Source organism: Pseudoliparis swirei, chromosome 6 (assembly GCF_029220125.1).
Source record: "Pseudoliparis swirei isolate HS2019 ecotype Mariana Trench chromosome 6, NWPU_hadal_v1, whole genome shotgun sequence".
In the NCBI taxonomy this organism is placed as follows: Eukaryota; Metazoa; Chordata; class Actinopteri; order Perciformes; family Liparidae; genus Pseudoliparis; species Pseudoliparis swirei.
The window spans coordinates 15974264-15997849 of record NC_079393.1 but is presented as its reverse complement, the minus strand read 5'-3'; the positions used below and the strand labels follow the sequence as shown (position 1 = coordinate 15997849).

The following is a 23586-nucleotide window of genomic DNA, read 5'->3' as shown; positions in this document are numbered from 1 at the left end:
GTTAAAGTCACCCAGAAGGATGAGCGGGGGGCCGTGTTCATGAAGTTCGATAGGAGGACGTCTAGCTCGTCCAAGAAATCTCCCAAAGAACCAGGGGGACGGTAGAGAACAACAATGTGAAGTTGAACCGGATGAGTAACGGTCACCGCATGAAACTCAAAAGTCAGTGGGATAAAGAGTGGAAGCGAGTAGGGACAGAAACACCATGTGGTTTACTTTGCCCTCGTACGGCATCTGATCTGGTCAAACAAGGGGTGATGATATTCTTCATGAAATGACCTGTGAGAGATCTACGGTGCAACTCGGGCTCCATACCAGATATTGTGGCTATATCAAAATCTCTATATGTTATTATTAGGGCTGTCAATCGATTAAAAAAAATTAACTAATTAATCGCACATTTTGAAATTCATTAATCGCGATTAAAAGTTTGTTTCTTTTCTTTTTAAAGACCAAACTTCACACAGAGCTGTGTTTTCAAAGAGGCTCCTACCTATAAAGTGCCAGCGAGGTATTTAATATTGTGGATGATAAATTGTTTCTTCAGTGAAACATCCAGATTAGTAAAAAAAAGAAGTATATTGAGACCCCATTGGTCCTGTCATCTTTAACACTGAACAGCAGAACCAGTGGCCTTGGTGACTGACTGACATACATATGTCACGTTAACCCTCTGGAGTCTGGGGGCATGTTCTCCATTTTACAAAAAAATGTAAATTCACCTTTTAAAGGCGTTTGCATATGACACATACCCACGTGTTCTACATCAAACATTCCAGAACAATCTCAGCTCTATTCAATGAGGCTCATTGTCCTCGCGCCGTGTTCTCTGTCTTCTCTGACTGACAGGCTGCTAATGAGCGTCACCTGTGAGGTGGGAGGTCCTTTGTGATTTACTGAGTGTTCATTGGTTGTTTTTTTCACAAAATGTTGACAGACAAACGGATTGACCAATCACGGTGAAGGTTTCGTGTGACGAGTTCTTTCCGCGCCGCGTCACCCGACACGTCGCCCCTTCGTTCCTCTGTGTATCAGAGGGGGAGACGGGAGGAAGGAGGAGCAGGAGGAAACCCGACTGATTCATCCACGAGTTTAAACTGATTTCTGCTCCTTATTTTCGCGGAGAAATAATTGTTTTAAAAGCGGAAACAGTGTTAAACCGTACTGCCGCGGTTTGACACTCAGGGGAGTGTAAAAACTTCAACGAACACCGGAAGTAAACAAAGTTGCGTTAATTGCGTTAAAATATTTTAGTGCGTTAACGCGGCCAAATTAATCGCATAGATTAACGCGTTAACGCTGACAGCCCTAGTTATTATGCAAATTGTGTGTGAAGCATCTGATTCATTTAGTGCAGTTCACTGTAAAACCACATCCAGGTGTAACCAGGACCGACTTCACTATCAGATGTGAACACATTTTGGAGGAAGAAAAATTAATTTGGTGCTCAAGTGATTGATTTATTAACCTCTACTTGCTAAAGTAGTTATAAAGTTGCAGCACATGAAATGAAAAGCCTGCAGATGTTGTAATTTAGCCAAGCAAGGATGTTGCGGAAGGCGACAGTAAACAAGAGGCGCCGAGCTTGTAAAATCACAACAAGGAATCCAGGTGACATTTTGATTGGTTGTTTTCTAATGACTGGATTAATATGTATGCTGTGTTCCACCGGTTTGGAGCCTACGTCTCCCACACATACACAAACACACACGACACACAGGGAGTGCAGTTTTGGCGCCCATGTATTGTGATGTTATTGCGTGACTGCATAATAACACAACGAGTGGTGTAATGTTTAAGGGGCCTTGTCAAACATCTGGAGTTTAACAGCTCTGTCGGAGGCAATTAAAGAACATCATGTCACGTCTTTGATTTGTATGCAGCCCGCACCACACATCTGCCAGGAGAAAACACACACACACACATACACTCACGCATACACACACTCTAACTCCTCTCTTGGTCTGGACCATGTTTCAGGTTCACAGACCTGTTGGACTCATGTGCCAAGGTGGACTTGGCCCTGCTGTCACCCCAAAGGAAGGAGTACTGGTCCATGCTGTCCTACAATCGAGCCAAACTCTGTAACGTCCTCTTCAGCAGCGAGCTCCACCGGCGCCTCTCACCTCACGGCGTCACCTCCAACGCAGTGCATCCTGGGAACATGATGTACACCTCCATTCACCGGAGCTGGTGGCTGATGACCTTTGTCTTCTCTCTCGCCAGACCGTTCACCAAGTCCATGGTAAGAGACAAACCCAGTTTGAAGAGTTCTATAACCTTGTGACTTCACATACGGAAGCACGACCTGACTGGTCATTTCATTATACCTACAGATGTTGATTACCACCACAGTGGATTGGTTGATGTTTGGTAACTTTTCTTTTCAGTTGATCTGTAGCTAGTTGTAATGTTCTCAATGGAAGTCAAGTCATTGCCTTCACCACACTGTATCACTATCTTCGTGCTCTGGCTCTGAAGTGTCCTTTACTCAGCCGATATATTTGTCTTGGCACGTTCCTGGGAGAGAGGGGAGGAAAAGGATGGAGAGGGGTTGATCTGCTGAGTGCTGAAGGCTCACGGAGAGAGTCTGGGTTTCACAGATAGAGAGATAGTCTGCGGTTTGTTTTCCTCTTCCTCCTGTCACTGTTTATTTAACTCTGTGAGGCATTTCCCTCATCCTCTCACAAGGGTAGGCGGTATTCCAGATCCTGTATACCGCAACGATCAGGTTACAGTAAATGCACTGCACAAACTCCAGTCTCTACTCCTATGCAGTCATGTACTCTCGAGTACTAAGATAATAAGCTCTCTGTCAAATATATTTCACCATTTACCTCTTTCCCATCAGAATAAAGTATTACCAGATATTTTCAGATGTAATATCTTCAGTTCATTACTTCGCGGGCTGCTTTTAGGAAATACAAAGAGGTGGCCAGGTGCTGTGCCAGAGGGACCTGTGTTGTTTTGTACCTGTTTACAGGTTTGATTTTGAACAATACAACTCGATCAGATACTTAACTCCCTAGTGTGATGGTGGTGGGAGTTGGCATGACCCTTGGAGCTAACAGCTCCTAGCAGGCTCTCCCTTTGGCCAACTGGTCCCAGTTAAGGGGTGCAAAGGGGTCACCACGACACACAGTACAGCACCTTCTCTTTTTAAAGAGTTTAATAGACAGCAGCTAGTCGAGTGTCGGGATACTGAGCAGCACCAGTTTGGAGTCTTCCTCTGATTGGAGTTTGGCCTCTTTTCATCTGTGTTTTGGCCTCTCTGTTTTTGATGCCTTTGCACTTACCAGTGCACTTTAGAGGATCCAGCTTTCTCGTGGTCTTTGCTTGTGGTCACAAGCAAGGCCACTGGCCACCGTGGTGCTGTGGGTGTACTTCAATGCCCATCTGGGTAATGGTGGAGAACGCTATGGAGAGTGGTGATCGGGAGGGGCAGCCTGCCTGATCTGAACCTCTGTGGGGTTTTCATATTGGACTTACTGGATTTACTCCTAAATTATGATGTGAATCTGATGAAGCTTTTTTCCTTTTGATAAAACAGCTTTTAGTGAAACCATGTTTGTACTGTACAAAGTCACTATTGCTGTCAATGGCATCTAATTAGATCACGAGATATAAAAGCACACTGCTATAGTCTCCTCTCAAGGCAATAACCCCGATAGTGCAGCTCAGAGTAAAGCGTGTGAGGTTGAATCTGGTGTGGGCGTACACTAAATGACCACATGGAAGTGTTCTTCGCCCATGTGTGCACTTATGAGGTGACGTTAGGTGCCTGAGGTTAACATTCTCACACACCTTGGGTGTGAACGATAAAAATCCAACACTATGATTTATCTTGGTCTATATTGTGTCCTCTGCTCTGTAAGACTTTTCAATTGATAGCCCCTCTCTACCCTTTAGGCTCCATGGCCTCCTAATATATGCTTTAGTTTGACTATTAAATCTTCCCATTAGCTACTCTTCGTACTTTATCAATTTAGTGTTTGCACTGAAGGGAAAGTGTGATGTGTTGAAAGGCAGCGTGTTTGAGTTTTAGTGAAGCGTTATTCTGATCCATCATGTTTGACAGACACAAGGCCTCAGGCCGTCATTTGTCTCCCCTCTTTCTGACATAGGATGAGAGATGAGAGGAACTGCTCCTCAGCACCTTTCGCAAAATGCCAAGCAGAACATTTCCTCAATGTACTATTTCTATCACAAAACACTCCGTTCCCACTCCCTCTTTACCTGCTGTTGCATTTGTCTTCGCTCTTTTTCGTTAAAAAGTTAAAAAGGCTTTTTAATCATATTTGAAAGTGTTCCCTGAAGTGGATGTCACATGTGTGTTTTTTGTGTGTCTAAGAGAGGGGTGTGTAAAACTTTGGATGTGAGCGCACAGATGCAATTAGCAGAGTGGTTTCCCCCCCAGAATGGGGCTGTGGCTTTTCTACACGTGGTTAATTAAACGTGGTGTGGATGTTAGTAAATATTAAAGGACAAAGGTAGAGCTAGTAATTAAATTCTGGTGTGCTGACACAGCGATTAGCTAAAACTCGTGTCTGATAAAGGCCACACACAGACACACAGACACACACAGATAGAGAGGCACACCCTTTAGCTGAGCATTTGCTCTTATTTAAATCTGGGGTTGATAAGGCCCCTGAAAGTGTCTCCTCTTTAACACCCCACTCCTCACTCCTCATGCCCCCCACATTAAGGGCTTAATAAAACAGTGATATTATTTCAGTTATTGGTTGCAGGGATATGAAGATTGTATCGCTTTAATTGCTTGCGTACGCTTGCGGGATCCATGGAGATTGTTCTGGGATGCAAACATAAGCAGAATGTCGACTCCAAAAAACAATCACAAAGCCCCAGTGTGTGTTCTTGCGCAAATAAGCAGCCTCTCATTTAAAACACAGGTTTGATTTATAGGAGCACAGGTGGAGTGATATACAGTTGCCCGACACGAGAAGAAACACACACACACACACAAACGCATACATGGACACGCACACGCATGAAATCACAACATGTAAACTACTGAAACAGCTGGAGCTCCATGTGGTCCTACATCTTTAATTTGATTGGTCGAGTAAAGGAGAGGAGATGTCACGTCAGGCCATAATCTCCACATTTGGTCATCCGATGTCATCCAATCATGTGCATGCGTGCTTCATGCTCTTATTTGACCAGCTCTTCACTTTCACCCTCAACTTTTATCTTTGCGTTTTGCTTGTATTTTACCGAAATACATTTTGCATCCTTTGTGTTGTAGATTCTACTTAAGGCAAAGGAACTTCTCTATTAGCAGAGAGCACAGCCCACTCTGCTCTGGATGTACAGAGCGGATTCTATTTTGCTGAGTTGAGAAAGGCATCTATAAAGAGCCATGACATTTTAATCAGCCAAACTATCTCTCACTAACATCATGTTCCCTCCCCGTGCCTTGATCTGCTTATCAGGGATTGAGCAACCAGGCCTGTAACTCCTGGTTCTTTAATTCAGCGTGTTTAGAGGGGGAGTTTTGCCTGTGTCCTTTGGTGTGATTATCAGCATTGAATGATCTGGCCTGCAGTGGTGTGAACTGTGAGTGTATGTGCCCAGATTTACAGTATATGTGTGTGTGTGTGTGTGTGTTTGAGAGCGAGACTAAGGAAAAAAACAGCCGTTCTCACAGTTCTGTTTAATGCTCAAAACTTGATGGACATAGATTCTGTTTGATTTATTTGATCTAGGATAGTATTCCAGGATAGTATTTTGGGCTTTTGACTATGAACATACGGTATATGATGTAAAAGTTATTACACAGTACACTTTGAATCTAATCTCAAGCTGAACATTTACCCAGACATTTACCCAGCACAGAATGAATTTCAGTGACTGTTGCAGTTATTAGTTGGGCTGTAACCTTTGTGAAGTTGTCACCGTCTTGTCACGCTGTAACGCTGACCCTGTGACATTTTGTTGACTGACTGATTGCTCCCTCAAGATCAGTGTACCCTCCGGCTCTGAGCAGCTGTGCTCAGCCTATACTCATCTAATCTATACCTTAACTATAGGCACAGACAGGGCTGAGCTGAATGGAGATCAGTGTGGGCAGTAGCTCCAGTATCTCATCATCCACTATAATGGATAGAAAGAGGGGAGGGAGCTTTTGTGGGTACAGGCCTAAGAGGCTCCGCTGGTCCAATCAGACATCTTAGTTCCCCGAGGGGCCGGTTTCACCAGCGCTCTCGTCTAGTCCCATGCTTCTTAGCGTTTTAGCATGATTATTTTACTCAGGATCCTGCCTCGGGCACCAGGCCACCTTTTTACATATGCACAGGCTGAACTTTTGACCAAGCACCAGCAGTCGGGACTGTATTAGAGCAGCAGTTGTTCAGTCAGTAGCAGTGGAACCGCCACAGCCTTGCCTACTGTGTCCAGGAGCTCTCTCCTGCATCTCGCGGGTTAACCCCAGAGACAGGTCCTGCAACGAAGACGTCAGCATTTACATAAAACAGACGCACCGCGAGACGTCGTGGTCTATGCGGGCACAGTGTTCTTTATCAGCTTCTCTCTTGCAGACAGACATAAGGTCAGGTGCTCTGAGTCTAGTGATCTAGTGTAGCACACAGACGCTTTGGCTCTGCTGCACACCCAGGCAACCTGAGTGTGTACGTGTGCTCTGGTGTTGTGTGTGGTGCTCAACCATGTGGAAAGAAAGAGGAGCAGAGGTCCCAATCTCCCCGCCAGCCCCCCTTCTCCTCTGTGGGGTTAGATGAGCTGCCAGGTCCTTGTAATAGAGTCCTCTTGGATGATTAGGAGCTACACAGGAGGGGGGTCAGCTCCAGCCTGACTGGAGACGCTGTGTAGGTTTCTCCTCGGTGGAGGAGACAGAATATTACAAATTATGCCAATTGGTATGAGGTTCACATCCTCAGAGTGGACCTGACTGAAGATGCACTGATATCCTTTTAGAACATATCGGAGGAACTAGATATAATGAACCTGCATTTCCAGCCAGACATTCCCTGCTGTACTCATGCACTGAATGGGAGGGAGACAGAGAGAGAGGCGGAGAGACAGACATAGAGGAAGACAGACGGACGGAGGGAGAGAAAGATGTGTTGGTGCGGGGATGGACAAAAGCATACAATCCCATTTGGCTGTATTGACATGTGTGTTCCTGCCCAATCCTGTTATGGGATTATTGTCCACGGAGATACCATTTCATTAAAGAAAACACACACGCGTGCTCAGACACGCGCGCGCACGCACACAGTGGGTGAACAGAGATGGCCTGAGGCCTGGTTATGTGGTCCATTGCACAGGGAAACTGTGTAAATGGTTTATTGTGGATGAGTTGATGTGATGGAGAGCGTGTCTGGATCAATAAAGAACCAATCAAATGCTGACAGTCTGCTACTGTATGCAGTCATTCACCCCTCCTGCCCGCGTACAGTTATACAACATGAGTGTGAAGGAGGTACGAACATTATCCGCGTTGAAAGCAGAAGAAGTTTAGTTAATTTTCCACATTTCTATAAATTTAATTCTGTGTAGCTGCTTAATGTTTAAATTGTTGATAATAAGATAATAATAAGATGTCTTTCTGTGACAGACTTTGACAGTTTTGTTTGTTACATTAGTTAAAGCCTGAACCACATCCTCCAAGCTCTTCCAGCTCCAGACACCTCAGGGAGGCCATTAGGATTTCTCCCCAGCCTGGGTTGTCTGAGTCTGGGCTGAGTCTGAGCTGAGGCTGGGCTAAATTACCCCAGAGCCACAGGTCAGAGCCAGCAAGACCCTCATTGCCAAGGGACTCTCTCTCTAATATAAGGGATCAGAACAGGCCAAAGAGCCAGAAACCGACCTGGCCAGAGAGACATCCTTACTCACTTACCCTCTACTCTTCCACGTTGCCTCCTTCACCCTCCATCTCTCTTACCTTTAGAGCTTTAGAGCTTTTTCTCCTGTGACCCCCCACCTCGACACACACACACACACACACACACACACAAACACACACACACACACACGCAAACACCACTCCCTCCCCTCTTTGTTGTGACATGGAGCTGATGGACTATTTTTCAAATTGATTTCAAAAATGTACATAAGCAGCCGATCCCCTAGCCCAGATTACCTATTGATTTTTAATATGAAAAGCTCATTATATAAGCAGGAACTGCAACACAAAAAGCTAGCCAACCTTTGCATAAATCCTTTAATTGAATTTCCAGAGCCCGTGGTTCTACATTTTTTAATTAAATCCATTTCTTTTTTTAAGGGTTGCTGTGTAATTTGCATGCTGTGAAGTGGGTGCTGTCCCAGATAAAGTGCCATTGATCCTTATTAAGGCTCACCTCTGGGCTCGCTGAAAACCAACCGCAAAAATTAAATGTGCTCATGGTGCATACACTTATTGCCCGCATGATAGGATTAGAGGCAGAGAGAGAGAGGGAGATAGAGATGGAGAGAGAAGGAGTGATGGGGTAAGGGTGGGGGGTTATTATTAATAGTTGTTCATATTAATGTAATATTTCACCTTTCCTCCTCTGGGGTGAGATTGTGAAGAGCTTGTTTATAAATGCAGCTGGGTCCGGATATTGTTTGCATTTCTCATCCAGTGCTCTCCGGTCCGATGTGATTTGGTTGCTGCGGTTTTACAGTTTGAAGGAAGCATTTAAATCTGACAATGACAGATATGTCCCCGTGTTCGTGTTCAACACATTCTACCTAAAATAACCTCTATATAGCTTTATATGTTGCTAGAAATGTGGACAAGTGTTCCTGATCGTATAATCACGGGTAAATGAGGCCGCTGATCATATCTCTCATTGATCTCCAGGAGGCCGTGGCCTGCAATCTTTCTAAGTAGAAGGTGTTTAACTACCTATTTAGATTCAATGATACTTCATTTTCTTGTCCTTACCCTACTTAGCATCAGGTAACCGACAGTGTGGGAGCAGTGATTTCTATCCTGCGTTTGTGATCGCCGGTAACGCAGGCCTCTCCTTCCCTGTCTTCCTGTGTGGTTGTATGCAGACTGTGGAGTAAATCAATAGGGATTAACCTTTGACCCCAGCCACATACTTATAGCCCAGTCCTCGCTGCTCACACATCTCTCATCAGTTTCACTTAAACACTGCACCTCACTCAATACGGCACCACGCGCTAATTCATTTCAAAGATGGAGGCCCCTATCACACACACACACACACACACACACACACACACACATACGGACAGATAACATAAATAAAGATGAATTGAATTGCAGGTCCACGGCATCACAGATATTAAAGAAATAGTCACCTGACGTTTCATGTTTGTGACGTACAGAACTGCACACATGAGATTAGGATCGCAACTAACTATTATTTTCAGTAGTGAGTCTTCCTTTTATGAACTTGATTAATTGTCAATACAATAAAAATGGAAATATGTAAAATAAAAAGACTTAAGAAAACCACCAAATATTTACATGAAAATACTAGAATTAGTTAATTTTTTTCATTTTTGAACAACTAATCAAGATAAATAATATCTTGACAATTTAAAGGGAAATAGATGAATAATTGTAACTGCATTGCTACATCACCAGAGCTTAGTGAGAACATGTTTTGTTTTAATTTGGGCCAATTGGCCCTTTAATGGCGGGATCTTCTTCTAACAGTTTCTTTTTTATGTCTGGCTGAACATTGCAGTAAATATTTCCTATAAACCGAGAGAAGATAAGAAAGGACGACGGGTGTCACAAAGACCTAATTCAGTCTATAAACGTGACTTAATTGTGGGGGATGTTTGGCTTTCTCTTATATACAAACACACACTTGCATTCTCGCCTTTTCTCTGTCCTCCTCTTGACTATTGACACTGGCTGACTGATTGGTCTGATGTCTCTCTATCTTTTGTGTACACGTCCATGTGGAAATGTGTGTGTGTGTGTGGCGCGCACATATGCATTTGCGTGCATGTGTGTGTGTTGAGCAGTGCAGTGTCAGCAGCATGCAGCAAGTATTGACCCAGGCCTGTCCTCTGCTCTGACTGGCTCTTGTCCCTAACTTGTTATCTCTCTCTCCCTTTCTTTCTTTCTTTCTTTCTCTCTCTGGTGGTTGATCTCCTTGTGAGTTGATCAATGTTCTGACACCTTTTAATAGTTCTTATCTAACACTTTTCAAAAAGAGTTTTTCTTAATCTGCCGGCTTTGTCCTGTATTCAACAAATTCCAGTCCCTGATAAGTATTTTAAGTAGTTTGTGAGCATTATTCGTCTCCATTAAACTCATTCATCTGATAGGGGTGAGAGATGTGAGTGACCTCAGTCATGCACACACTCGTGCCTGTGAGCTGCGCAATGCTTTTAACCCACAAACAGGTTCACATAATGCTCGTCACTGAGTGATGGTGGAAGGTCAAATCTCCTGGGACAAACCTAAACATGAAGAACGTCTCACCTCTTCTTCCACTGATTGTATAAACAGACCGATTCATTTCCTGGATTTAGCTCTTTTTTTTTCTATCACCACATTTTTGCATTCTATAATCACCCCATCACTTATCCAACTTTCTCTTTCACTCTTTCTTTTAGTGCATCACTCTCGCTCAGCTGGGTAGAAACACACACTAGCTACTCACTGATGCGTCTGAGGTCGCTGGCCAGAAACAAAAAATCTTTGATTTGATTTCATAATCCAATCAATCAGACAAAAACAGCTTGGTTCTTTTTCTGTCCTCCCCTAACCAACCAACCATACATATTTAAACACACACACACACACACACACACACACTCACAGACCGCGTTTTAAATGCATGTGGAGCAGGTCGTTCTAGTAGTGGGGACCCCCCCCCCCCCTGGGGTTAGACCACTCTATGTGTTATTGATTGCATTGCTGTTGCATGTTGTGCTCAATCATGTGTTCCATGCGTCTGCCGTTGTCCTCTCCCACCTGGCCCATTAGATTAGGCTAATGCATTCAACCATTGATTAGTCATTACACTCAGACCTGATCAGCCAATCGCCTACCTGGTTTGACTCCACTTGACCTGTGAACCCAGGCTCTCGCGCCATCTCGCCAGCTCTAACATGTTAAACACACACAAGCCGCTCACCGCTCTATCTGCTGTGCATCATGGCGGAGGTTTTGGTAGGTGCGGGTTCAGCGGGGTTCACTACCTGTATGATTATCAATACCGATAGCGTTTCCACGCATTTCCTAATCACATGCATCAGAGAGCTATAGATTGCATCATGGAGCGTGGAACTGTTGAACCTGCCATTGATCTAGACATTTTCCAGGAATGAGCATGTTGATTGGAGTGCATAAGAGCTCCTTAAAGAAGTCACAGTGAAACCACCATGTATAAAAGGTTTTTGAGTGTTTTTTTATTTTGTATTATGTCTTTCTCAACCCCCATTCCTCCGTGTTCCTGTACATACTTAAACCTGTAATGGAATGTAAGTACTTCTGTTTGACTTAATTATATTTCTATTGTATATGTATTCATATTTATTGTGTTGTTTTACTTCCCTACTTTTATCTGACATCTTAATTACTTTACAGATGAAGATTTTACGTACAATCAGTAAATAATGAATTTTTCAAAATTAAACCACCCAACGGTATAAAGTGTCTGAAAGACCACTCCCCCTATTTAGCCTCGCTCAACATCGTCAGGCTCACAAATGAGTGTAATAGTATAGTAATAGATAGATGGAGACGCTGATAGTTCTTACTCTCCACAACACACAACCCGGCGCCTACATTCCCCACAATGAACCGCGACGGGCAACAGTTCAGTTAGAGATTTCTTGCGTTAAGCAAGAGGCTAGTTTAGCCTCCAGTCTCACGTAGAGCGGAGGAGCGAGGCTACAGAGTGGCTTTTTTCATTTTTTATTTCTTCGCCCGCTGTGAGTCCACAAAAGGTTTCATGCAAAAAATTTCACATTAGCGATAGTATTTCACAAGACGGGAGAACATTGGCGCACCTCCCTTTTTTTAAAGAGCTTTGCCACAACCTGCTACAATCTAAAATGCTTTACATATTCATTTTATGTCATATGTAATAGTCTAACTCGGTGTCTGTTTAAATGCATTATCCCTACTTTTACTTTTCATACTTTTAGGACATGTACGCTTTTGAGTGCAGGGCTGTTTCTCGGATAGAGTATTTTTTATATTTCAGTTTATTTTGCTTAACTTCTCTGCATACGTCCTACATCCCTGGCTCCGTACTCCTAAGTGACCAAACCAGCCTCTCCAAATGAATAAAGTCTGTAGACTAGAAGACAAAATGGTGCCTGAGCATCCAATGTCAAGATTCTCACCTTGACAGTTGTGCTTAAGAAACAATAAATCCCCCCTCATACCATACCATCCTCCTTATTTGCTCTTTTCCTTCTTTCCCCCCTCTACAGTATTGAGTCAGTCTGTGAGGAATGGCTTATTTAGGGACAGTCCCATTGATGCGTGTGTGTGTGTGTGTGTGTGTGTGAAGCACAGAACTGAGTGATTGGGGATAGATGTCCTTATTGGATATGAGCTGGCTACTCCGTGGCTCTGCATTAAATTTGTATTGAATAGGAAATTAATGATTGGATAATTTCATTGATGTTTCTGGTATTGAACATATAAACAAAATGTTCTTTTGAAGCATTGTGTGAGTGTTGCACCCCTGGGGGAGGGAGTGGTCCCAGTTGTGCTTAAGAAAGAATAAGTCCATGTAAAGTCCATAGTGTATAGGAAAAGAGAGCGAATGGATCAATAGGGACTTGGGGCTTGAGACAGACTTTAATTGTATTATTTTCTTCAGGATTTCTGCCCTCCCATATCCATCTCAACGAAGCAGTGACAGATTTGATATGTATTGCCGACATTGTCATGAAGACAGATTTGAATTTATTGAACAGTTTCAAAGAGGAATTTGTTCTCCCTCTACCAGTCGACCCATACGGACCACGAGGGGTTGGAGTCATAGCGCCGTGTTCGACAAAGGAATTGTCTTTTAATGTTTTCAGTACATTTTTTGGCAAGTGCTCTGTTGCCTTTTTGTGTACATTACATCAGTGTGTAGTGCTGCTGCTTGGAAGTCTACCGAATCAAACACTGACAACTTTCTCAAAGTGGAGAGGGCTGTTTCTCATACTGTGAGGCGGACGGGAACAGATCAAAGAGATGAGAGAAGGCGAGACTGAGTGAGGAAACTTGTTTAATTAAAACGAAGTGATGAAGTGGGATGGAGGGATGTTCTTTGATGCGCGTTCCGGATGCAATGTATACGTTATGCAGTTATTACATGAAATTTTTGTTTAAGAGGTTCCAGCAGAAGGTGGGACAGAAGGAGGTGTTGCAGACGCAGGGAAGGAGAGAAGGAAGTAGTGAGCTTGATGAAGTTTCTGATTATCCCACCTCCTCTGGCACAGGGAAGAATTACTGAATGCCATTTGGGTCAGTGCTCTTTATGGAACTACATTTATGAAATACATCTCTCCCCCTCTTTCTTTCTCTCTTTCTGTCTCTCCTTCTCTGTATCTCTCCCTTCCTCCCTCCCTCTCCTCTAATTGGAGATGCAATAAAGGTGTGTGGGGTCAGTGGTTCTTCAAGGTGAGGCCGCATGTGTGTCTCGCTCTTCCATTCTGCTCCAGACACACGTGCAAACCGAACGGAGTGGTGCCATTGTGTGCCTTGCTCACAGAAACCTCCGGCCTAAGATCTCAACTCGACTCACAGCGCTCACCGATTATTATCTCAGCAATGCACGTCTCCATCAGTCTGCAGCTTCACGCCACTGTCCTGGCTTCCTCTCTCAACTCTGCTCCATGTCCTTGTGGCAGCCTGCGAAGCCAGAGGGCACGCTGTGGGTGAATCAGAGACGGAGCGCTGCCAACACGCCCAGCGGCAGAGGCCCCGCCAAGGGTGCCAAGGGAGGGAGAGAGAGAGAGAGAGAGAGAAGGGAGGAAAGTGTGAGAGTGAGAGAGATCAAGAATGGAGAAAGACATTCAAAACTTTTAAAACGTATCTTTGGTATGTAGTTTGGAGGAGTTCATGTTCCACAGAGGACAACAGAACGGCCTTTTTCTGTCCTTCCTCCTCCTGACCGCGCTGCTCGTGTTGAAGAGTTAGAGCCACAAGTTCTCACTGAAGGGCAAGGTCTTTGTCTGAGGAGCGCATCAGTCCCTGTACCGTTTTAGGCCAGTAGGGGTCATTGTAGTTCAACTGACTGAGCAGAACAAGACTCCGTGAAGCTGCGGGACAGACGGCAGCAGTTCATATGCTCCGAAGTCACAGCTCTGGTATCACAGGCACCGAGTGTATGGAATTAATTAAGTATTGCACGTATTTTCTAATCTTTCTACAGTCTGTTCATCTTTTTGAGACGAGTTGCATACATTTAATAGCTGGTGACCGCTGCGGGTCATTTGAAGTCGGCTTGATGCACAGTGCGCCACTCACTGAAGTCATGGCACTACAGAGCGTAGCGCGTCTTTCCATTTGATTTCTTATGATACCTTGTTATGCTCTCACACAAGTTACCAGAAGTGCAAGGAGAATAAGATCGGGTTTAGGCTTATTAATGAACAACACCACTCTCTGCTTCACCTGGTTTTCACTAATTGATTTAGCACTTTGGCTGGTAATTTGAAGTCCAGGAAGTAGAGGGCTTTGCAAACACTTTGCTTCAGGTTTAGTTTGAGACGCCATTGTTCAGGAAATAATTGCAGAGTCTCTTTCAACAGGGCTGCTGAGGAGAGACACACTCTCTTCCTTTCTCCCGCTCTGCATGTCCATTCATGTGTTTCGTCTTCATAAACTTCTCCAACTCCTTTAAATATGTTAAAATTGGATCTAGTATTTTTGTTTAAGTGACCACTCAAAGAAAAACACATTATTTTGTTAAACTCTTTGTAAAAACGGTGACAGGAACTGTGGAGGATTTTGAGGTGTAATAAATTAATTATTTGAATCTCAACACAATTCTCATTTGAAGCTCCTATGCTCCACCCTTAATTTGTGTTTACAAATTAAGCATGCCACCACTGCCATTGACCTCCGGTGGATGAATATTAGATGAAGCAGCAGCCAATATGTGAATAGCTGAGTTCAGGACGGCAACGATTTTAATGGCAGCGAGCAGCCATTAACAGTATATCTGAAAATAGACAGAGGATTTTCCATAGATCATTAATGACGGGAAATCTATCCCTCTTTCCCTTCCTCCATCCTACAATATATATCTCCACTCTTTCTATTTTTCTACCTTTACCATAATTCACCCATGTCCTTTTTTTTATTTGTGCACAGTATATTTCTGCTTCATCTCACTGCTGGTGTCCACACCGAGGCTTTCTTCAGAGGCGGAGGCTTTTCAGGGTCCAGGGTTCACGATTAGAATGCACCAGATATTTGAATGGAGCCTGCTAATGTCTGTTTAGTATATAATCCACGTCCCCTCCTCCCATATTCCTTGTTATTCTAGTTTAGTGCTGTAATCAAGCAGGCTTGCCAATAAAGTTTATTGTACGGAGCTAAGTGTCAATATCACACACACACCCAGGGCAGAGAGGTCCCTTTAATTAGAATAGGAGATTGGAGGGTGTGTGTGTGTGTGTGTCTGTGTCTCTGTCTGCATACCTTTATGTGTGTTTGTGCATGTGTATATGTTGGATGTGTTGAATTTAACCCTCAGTGACTGTAAATGCCGTTCATCGTTAACTGCAGGCCTGTTCTTTGTTAAAGTGACAATGTGCGTTTGAATAAAAAATGTGATGCTGGGAAGAAAAAAACACATAAATGTGACTTCAACATTTTCACTGCTTATATGAACAAATCAATTATAGCTTTACATGACAATCAAGCCAAGATGTTTTTATAACAATAATACCCACTATATGAAGTATTGATTATACCTACTAGTCCCTCTCTGTGGAGCTTTATTAAGGTGCAATTGTAAAGGTCTTTATGATGATGGCATAACCTGACAGGAGAAAACTTTCACAACTCTTATGTCCCAGCTTCAGCTCTATTTTGAACAGATGAGCCACAATCCAAGTATTTATCAACCTTTTCTTTCGGCTTCTCTGTAATATTGCGATGAGAAATGTGGGTATTTTCAGCAGCCTTTTAATTCAGTCTATTTCCTTTTTTTCTGCTGCGAGCCAGTTTTCATTTTCTTCTCCGGCTCTATCTGTCTCTCTCCACTCTCCCCTATTAGGCCACTTACAAACAGCCTGGTTAATATGTAGAATCATATTACTGATATGAATTCTTTGATAAAAGACAATTTGAGGCAAGGGCAAAATTGAAAACACCTCCCACTCCTAAACACTCAGTCCCAGGGTGGTGAGGGGCGGGCTCGCAGCTCCAATCAAATAGTAAAACACAAAACCATTTCCCATTACATTGCAAAGAGATTAAAGACAGATTAAACGTCCTGCATGGGAGCTGGGGCCCAATGCCAACTGCCGATAGCTGTGCAGCCTGACTGCGAGAGGAGAGGGGAAGGCGAGGAGATGATGACAGAGGAGAGGAAAGGAGAGAAGGAGAGGAAAGAAGGGAGGAGAGGGGTAAATGCGCGATGCGGTGAGGGAGAGCAGATGGAGGAGTAATTTGCGTGGGATGTGGTAGATGGGGGAAACATGGCTGTGTGTCAGTGCTGAGCGATGCCTCCCGTTCTGTAAGAAATCAATTTAGGGCGGGACGGGGACGCCGTGCATACAATAATTGAATATTACTGCTTACTATCTCCTTCACATGCAACTACTCAGCTCTGCACCGTGAACTGTATTGAGAAGTGAATCAGGCGGTGGAGCGGTAGATCGGGGTTAGGGCAAAATATTGAAGCCGTTCAAGTACTACGCAGATAATAAGTTGATACGACAAGTAATCTCTTCAAGTCAGTTCAGAATTATGTAGAGGAACTGTATCTGTGTGTGTGTGTGTGTGTGTTTGTGTTCTCGGCCTGCCAACCCGGTCCTCTCTGTCCCCCTTTCTGTCCGTCTGTCCTGTCTGTGTGAATCTGGACCCTGACCTATCAGAGCCGTCAATCCTGTCTGGGCCACATGGCATGATCAATAATCACAACTGTTAATCAATGAGCTTTTAAATAAGCATCGACCCTGCTCACAAGGTTAGCCTCGTTTATTGGTTTACATTAGACTAAGTAACACAATCAGCTGGTCATAAGAGCAGATATGTCTTCAAAGGGTTGAAAGACAGTTGTTTTATTTTATCTAACCTTTTTAAAAATAGGATAAATAACATATAAATAAGGCCGTTCACAAGCTCATCTCAAGAAAAACTAAAATAAGTACATTTTGACATCCATCTCACACTATATTGTTGTACAGTCTGCGTGGGAGTGTTTAGTTGAACATCATATCGTGGATTGTTTTTCTACATTGTAGTTACTATCTACTAAAGTGCACCGTGATGTCGTAAAACAAAGTGTTTTGCCCTTGAGTGCATTTTTTAAAATGTTGAACTTTCTCTTTCAGTGTTGTGTCTTTAAAAAGAAGTGCACAGAGCACGCATCTCCACCTGTGATTAAATCTCAGAAACGTATTCTATTACTGCGGCTCACAATAAGTCCAGGATTAATTAAATCATCGTTAATTCAATCTTTAATTCGCGCCTTGTTTCCACAAGGTTCCTCTGAACATGTGCTCATTAATTATTTGAAATCATATCCGACTGCTCTGTTTTACTATCATTTAATCATCACTGAGCATAATAATCATCCATATATCACAACGGATGATCAGGAAACATTTAATTAGGATAATTACTCATTAATCCACCGAAGGAGCTTTTTTAGAAGGTGCCTCGCAGATTGTTTGCACATGTGTTTTGTCTGCGTGTGTGTATGTGTGTGTGTGTGTGTGTGTGTGCATATGCATGCGGCGTGGTCTCAGTATTATTCGTCACTGTCTGATTTACTGTAGTAAGGTTGCCCACAGCAGGCTGGGATTCACTGCATTTGTCTCCATTTCTTAATGGTATCTCAACAGCTTCCACACCATCGGCCGTTTCTCATTTTAATGACTGGAGAAATGACTGTGAGTGTGTCCGCGTTGATGCACATGTATGTTTTTCTTCTTTCAGCGAGACACAGAGATGGAGCTCGGCTACCTGGGCTGCTGTTTGTGGAGAAAAAAACAACATCAACCATATTTCTTTGCTTGAGTAGGAGTTCTGATTGATGTGGTGGCGACTGGTGGCTATTGAAGTCACTACTGTTACACTGCTTGACGTGATTGAAATTGGGTGCTCACACAGATGACCCCCCCCCCCCCCTCCTTTCCTTCTCACACACATACACTGAAACACTGAGATGGTTCCTACAAGATCTGACAATTACAAGAGGGGCTTTTAATCAATCTGGAATGCAGCTCGGAGGAGCGAGTGATGGCAGGGGAGGAGGAAAAGGAGTGATTACTCCCTCTCAATCTTTCTCTCTCTTCCTCCTTCTGTCTCTCTCTCTTCCTGCACTTTTTCATTTCACGTGGTTCATCCCCTGTGATTTCAGCCACAGACTATTTAAACAACCTCTTTTCTCACTTCCCTCTCTTTCTTCTTCTGTTTTTTCCCCTCCTTCCCAGCGCTTCATGTTTGACTATTAGCTGACATGCACACAGGGAGCATCGCTCATCTCCCCAATTTCTCCTCCTCCTGCCTCGCTCCCACCCCTCTCCTCTCCTCCTCCTTCTCACTTCTTTCTCCTGCTCCATGTATAACTATTAGCAGACATGCTCTCAGGGAGTCTGATGAATATTTTAGCAGCCACAGGGAGGGGCTCCGATCCTCCTCCACGGCTTCCAACACAACTAATAGACCAGAGTCAGTGTTTTCCTTCGCACAACTTTACATCGCGCTCTAGGTTTTAGTACTGAACTTGAGCACAAACTGTGACATTAGACTGCGTCCTGTCTGGTTTGTACAGGTTGTGTCAGCCTGGGCCAGCAGCGATGGGCCGGGCTAGGGACCCCGGCATTGATTGGCACTGGGGCTGTACTTTGTTCTACATGTTGATGTCAAGATATATATTTTCACAACCTTCTTCACACCGTATCGTCAAAGACTGAATAGACTCAATGTAGAACGAGAGGAATGTTCATTCAAGTGCATCACAAAATTAGAAGAACAATTGTCGTTAGGCATTGCTCATGGGTTTCTGTCAGAGGTGATTTCAGGGATGAGTGTATGGAAAGGCATAAAGATTAACTTCTGGGCCACAGAGAAATGCAATTTCTACAGCACATGTTCTGTTCACCTGAAACAATACAGCATACCAATTCACAGCTGTTTACAGTTTTTTTCAGGCGCTACCAAGCGTTTGTCCAAACAGTGGTCACATTTTCAAAACTCTAAACACAATTAGCACAGCATCGGTGTTTTGTGGCCGTACCATTCACACATTTCATGTCGTTTTCAAACAATATGCAGTCAGTGAACACATTTCCACAATGCTTACCTTCTCTTAACAGACGAGCTATACCTCCCAACAAAACGATGGATTGTTTTTGTATTATTTACGAATGTTAACACACAACATCCCACAATGGCAAACACAATATTCCAAACCTTAGATACAGTCTAAAAACCTCTTCTGCAATGATATCAGTTCTAAAACAATATATCTCAGCTGATAATAAACAAACAAGTGATTCTCCATCTCCTCCTGATGGTAGGTAAGTTTGGAATGTTTTTGTGAAATATGTTTTAGCAAGTTTTGGATTAGAATTTACATTTTGATTATGACCGGTTGAGATGTTGATCACACAGACACCGCCTACATTGACTAACCGAAGGTTGTTCAATCATCTATTGCAGCCGTTGCCCCAAAAGTTTATTTGTAAAAAATAAAATTAAAAAAATAGTTTGGATTTACTGTAACTTTTTTAAAGGAACAATAGTTCCCCCCCTTTTTATCTGGACTTGTTGCCGTTGTGTTTTTGTTCAGATTGCTCTTGTGTGTTTCTTGGATATTTTGTTCACTGTAAGCAATACTGTAAAACTGTTTCTGTTCCATCAGACTGTAAACAGTATTTATACTATACCTCCTGTAGTAAACAGTAAAGAGAAAAAAACTGATTAGTTTTTTACTGGAATGCTTTTGAATGTGAACATTACATGTGGACATACAGTTCCCAACCAAGAAATTTTGTTTAAAAACAGTGGATTGCATGTTTTCCATGCAAATACCTGAAAAACTGAAACATAAAAGTCTATGCAGTTTTTGTAATATCAGCAACAGCCATTGTTGTGAAACCTGGTGAACTTGATTGACTGGAATGAGCTTGTGAAGTGAAAACTAGTTATTCTTTGACAGAATAATTTCATTTTGAGTCAGATTTCCAGTGTTTTGGTAAAGTTAGTGTCTGCAGAAAAAGATGTGTTCTATTTTGAAATGAAGAGTTAGTATATATTTAACAAAATGTGCTTTTGACAAGAAAATTATCCATTTGGCCAATTGTGCTTTGTAGGTGTGAGTCTGTGTTTAGAGTTTCGAAAAAGTATCTGAAGTATGGGTGAGCGCTTGTTAGCGATTGAAAAAAACTGTAAAACAAATATAAATACAGAGTTTCTACGACCCTCACCATGTTATCATGTGTTGTTGTTTGTTTTCTAGATGGTTCTTTTATTGCCATAAATTTAAAATATGTTCTGCTTTTGATTCAACCGCATTACTTTGTACAAAACAAGACATTTGAAGACGTGACCTTGGAATCTGATATTTTTTTTAGATTAGACCATTTGATCAAGAAAATAATCTGCAGATCAATCAATGATCAGAATGACCGTCAGTTGCAGTGCTCCTTTAAATGCTTTCATAGTTCAGTTCTAACTCGCCAGAGAGGCTAGCGGAGGAGACACACACACACACACACACACCTGCACTCTTCTCCCTGAACTTTGTGTCATGTCCAGCTGACTGTGCACACAATTAGCCTCATGACTGGCAAGAAAATTACATTGCTACGGAAATAACAACTCCTTGCCAGAAATTGTGATGTTATTTAAATGCACTGGACACATCTGTCTCCTCATACCCCGGACAGTTGGTTAGTTTGGTTTTTGAAAGGCATATTTCTGCCATTGAGGAAAAATCAACTCAACACAGTCACACAGTATCTCCTTTCACCCCATTATCCTGTTACTTGTCTTTCTCTGCTTCACTTCCCTTTCTTCCCTTCACACCTTCCATGTCTTGTCTCTGTGTGGTACAGTACGGACTGTGTCTTTTATCGAGTGTGTGTGTGTGTGTGTGTGCGTGCGTGCACGCTAATCTTTAGATGAGGGGCTGGTGGTTAAATCATGATGCATAGTCCAGGGCTGCTCTGGCCACTGTCATTAATCAGTACAGGGGCGGGGGACGTATCTGCTTTTTATCCATCTCTTAAATCAGTCACTGCAGCTATCGGCAGCCCTCCCTCCGCTCCCCCCCCCCCCCCTCCATCTCCTCCCTGCCCCCCGGCCCCCCTCCCCCCACGGTCCGCTGATTGAAGTGGCATTGTTTGGGAGACAAGCGGCGCTCAATCAATAGGCAGTCTCACTAAATTACCGTTTGCATGAAAAATGAAGGGACGCCCAACCTGACTCCATTCAGCGAGGGATGTGCTGTGTGTGTTCTGTGTGCAGATTGGTGCTGGAGATAGACGTGTGTGTGTGCATGCAGTATAGGGAAGAGAACATTGTGTGAGTGTGTGTGTGTGTGTGTGTGTGTGTGTTTGTCAGGGGACAGAGAAGACAAAGTGGGCAGGTAATGAGAGCAGTGTGTGCGTCTTTCTCTGCTACAGTGTAGAATCTGTGCAAGACCACCTCCAGCTGCACAGGGCTGCAGGAGGAACAGGACCTCACGGTTTCATGGTCACGTATTGATCAGGATGCGGTGACCCTCACCCTTCACCCTTCAACTCCACCTTTCACCCTCGGCCCCGACTGATCTGCTTATTCTACTTCTTCTTTTATCCCCATTCTCTCCTCCACTTTGCCCAGAGGACTCGGGGATGGATGGATGTTTTGGGATTTTTATGTGAGTGTGAACACATGTAGCGATCTGCTTACACACGCAAACTCACGCGCACACGCGTGTGCGTTTGCGTTTGCGTCTGTAGGTTTGGACAACCGAGGAAGACTGGAGTGAGGTCTCAGCCTCACTGCCTGTTTGTGCTCCGCTCTGACCTCTGGCTATTAATCATCTCTAGATCTGTGTTTACCCTCAGTTCAGCTCTCCAGCACACAGGCACCTAGAGGGGCAATTAGAGAGGAACCGCCGCCCCAGAGCAGAGGATTGCCCCCCTCTTCTAGTCACTCGCAGACACACAAACACCAACACGCACATACACAGAGCCAGCCTCTGAGAAGCAGGACCAAGCCTCACCCAGAGAGCCAGCTATAATGTTTTTATTTACTTTAAAAGCGTCCTGCTGTTAATACAAGTGGCACAGTATCACAGTGCTGCCATTATATTTGTATGGGAGAGAGTTTGCGTATCCCCTTTGTTCAAGTGTGTGTGTGTGTGTGTGTGTGCGCGCCTATGTCTCCCACCCCCACAGGGCATACCAAACATGCATTAGTATAAGTTGCGCAGGCTGAGTCTCCTCCAGTGTACATATGGTAATGGATGGTGTGTGTGGAACATGTCAGCCACCTCATCATGTAAAAGCCTCCGTGTACAGGAGGGAGCATCGAGGGCTGGCAGGTAGGCATTAGGCAATATAATGGCCTCTATTTTTACACGATGGAACACAGCTGAAGAGGCGACGCTTATGAAGCTTTCAAAAAAGCAGACATGCTGGGGTGGGGTGGGGGGTTTATAAGTGGGTAAGTGAGAGAATAGAACTGCTTTTCAAATCGCCTAACTGTTGGACCCGTTTGTCTCTGCCCGTGTGTCTGAGAACAAGTGAACACGTGTGTGTATTGTGTTTGTGTGTGCGCATGCGTGTGTGTTTATTTATTATTTATTTATTACAAAAAGCCAATCGTGAGCGGTCCAGAACAGCTCAGATAGATCAGAGGAGTGGAGAGGGAGGCTTTTTAATGACCGGCTCTGATCTCCCACCATCTGGATCGCTTCTGGCTCAAATACTGTCTCCATGCTCTCAAGAAGACCAAGTATTGATAAGAAGGATTTTTTAGATTCTCAGTTCAAACGCTTACTGAACTTCTCCTTAAAGTTTTGTAATTAGTTTCAGGAAGCACGTCCAGTACGTTCTCACCCTCTCGCTTGACCCACGTCTGTCGTGGAGGTGGAGGGAGTGTGCCAGCAGGGTCTTGTGCTGAGTGGATGTCGGCCTGCCTCGGGCCCAGGGAGGTAGTTAATCTCTGTGTGTATGACATGTGTGAGCTCAGGGTATTGTACTGTATGTTTCCCTCTCACTCAGCTGTACTTAATGTAGCCCATAAAGGCTACACAACAATAAGCTACGCCTGGCACTCAGGCCACCATTCGGCACTACACTAGCCCGCTGAGCAGGATAAATGACTCCTATAAACCTGTCACACACATACACACACACACACGCTGGAGCGTGCACAGACTATAGAAAGTCGTCTCCCTGGCCGTGGAGGATCTGCTGTGGTTCTCAATGCGGTTGTGTGAGGTTTGT

General features: G+C 43.8%; 1 protein-coding gene across 1 annotated transcript in view; it reads left to right on the top strand.

Annotated features, from left to right (window-relative positions):
• Window positions 1–23586, top strand: part of wwox (WW domain containing oxidoreductase) — a 128751-nt gene that overhangs the window by 43038 nt on the left and 62127 nt on the right. Inside the window, exon 8 of the mRNA XM_056417465.1 lies at window positions 1981–2245. Within this exon, the coding sequence (XP_056273440.1) occupies window positions 1981–2245 (265 nt within the window). The remainder of the gene's footprint in view (window positions 1–1980; window positions 2246–23586) is intronic.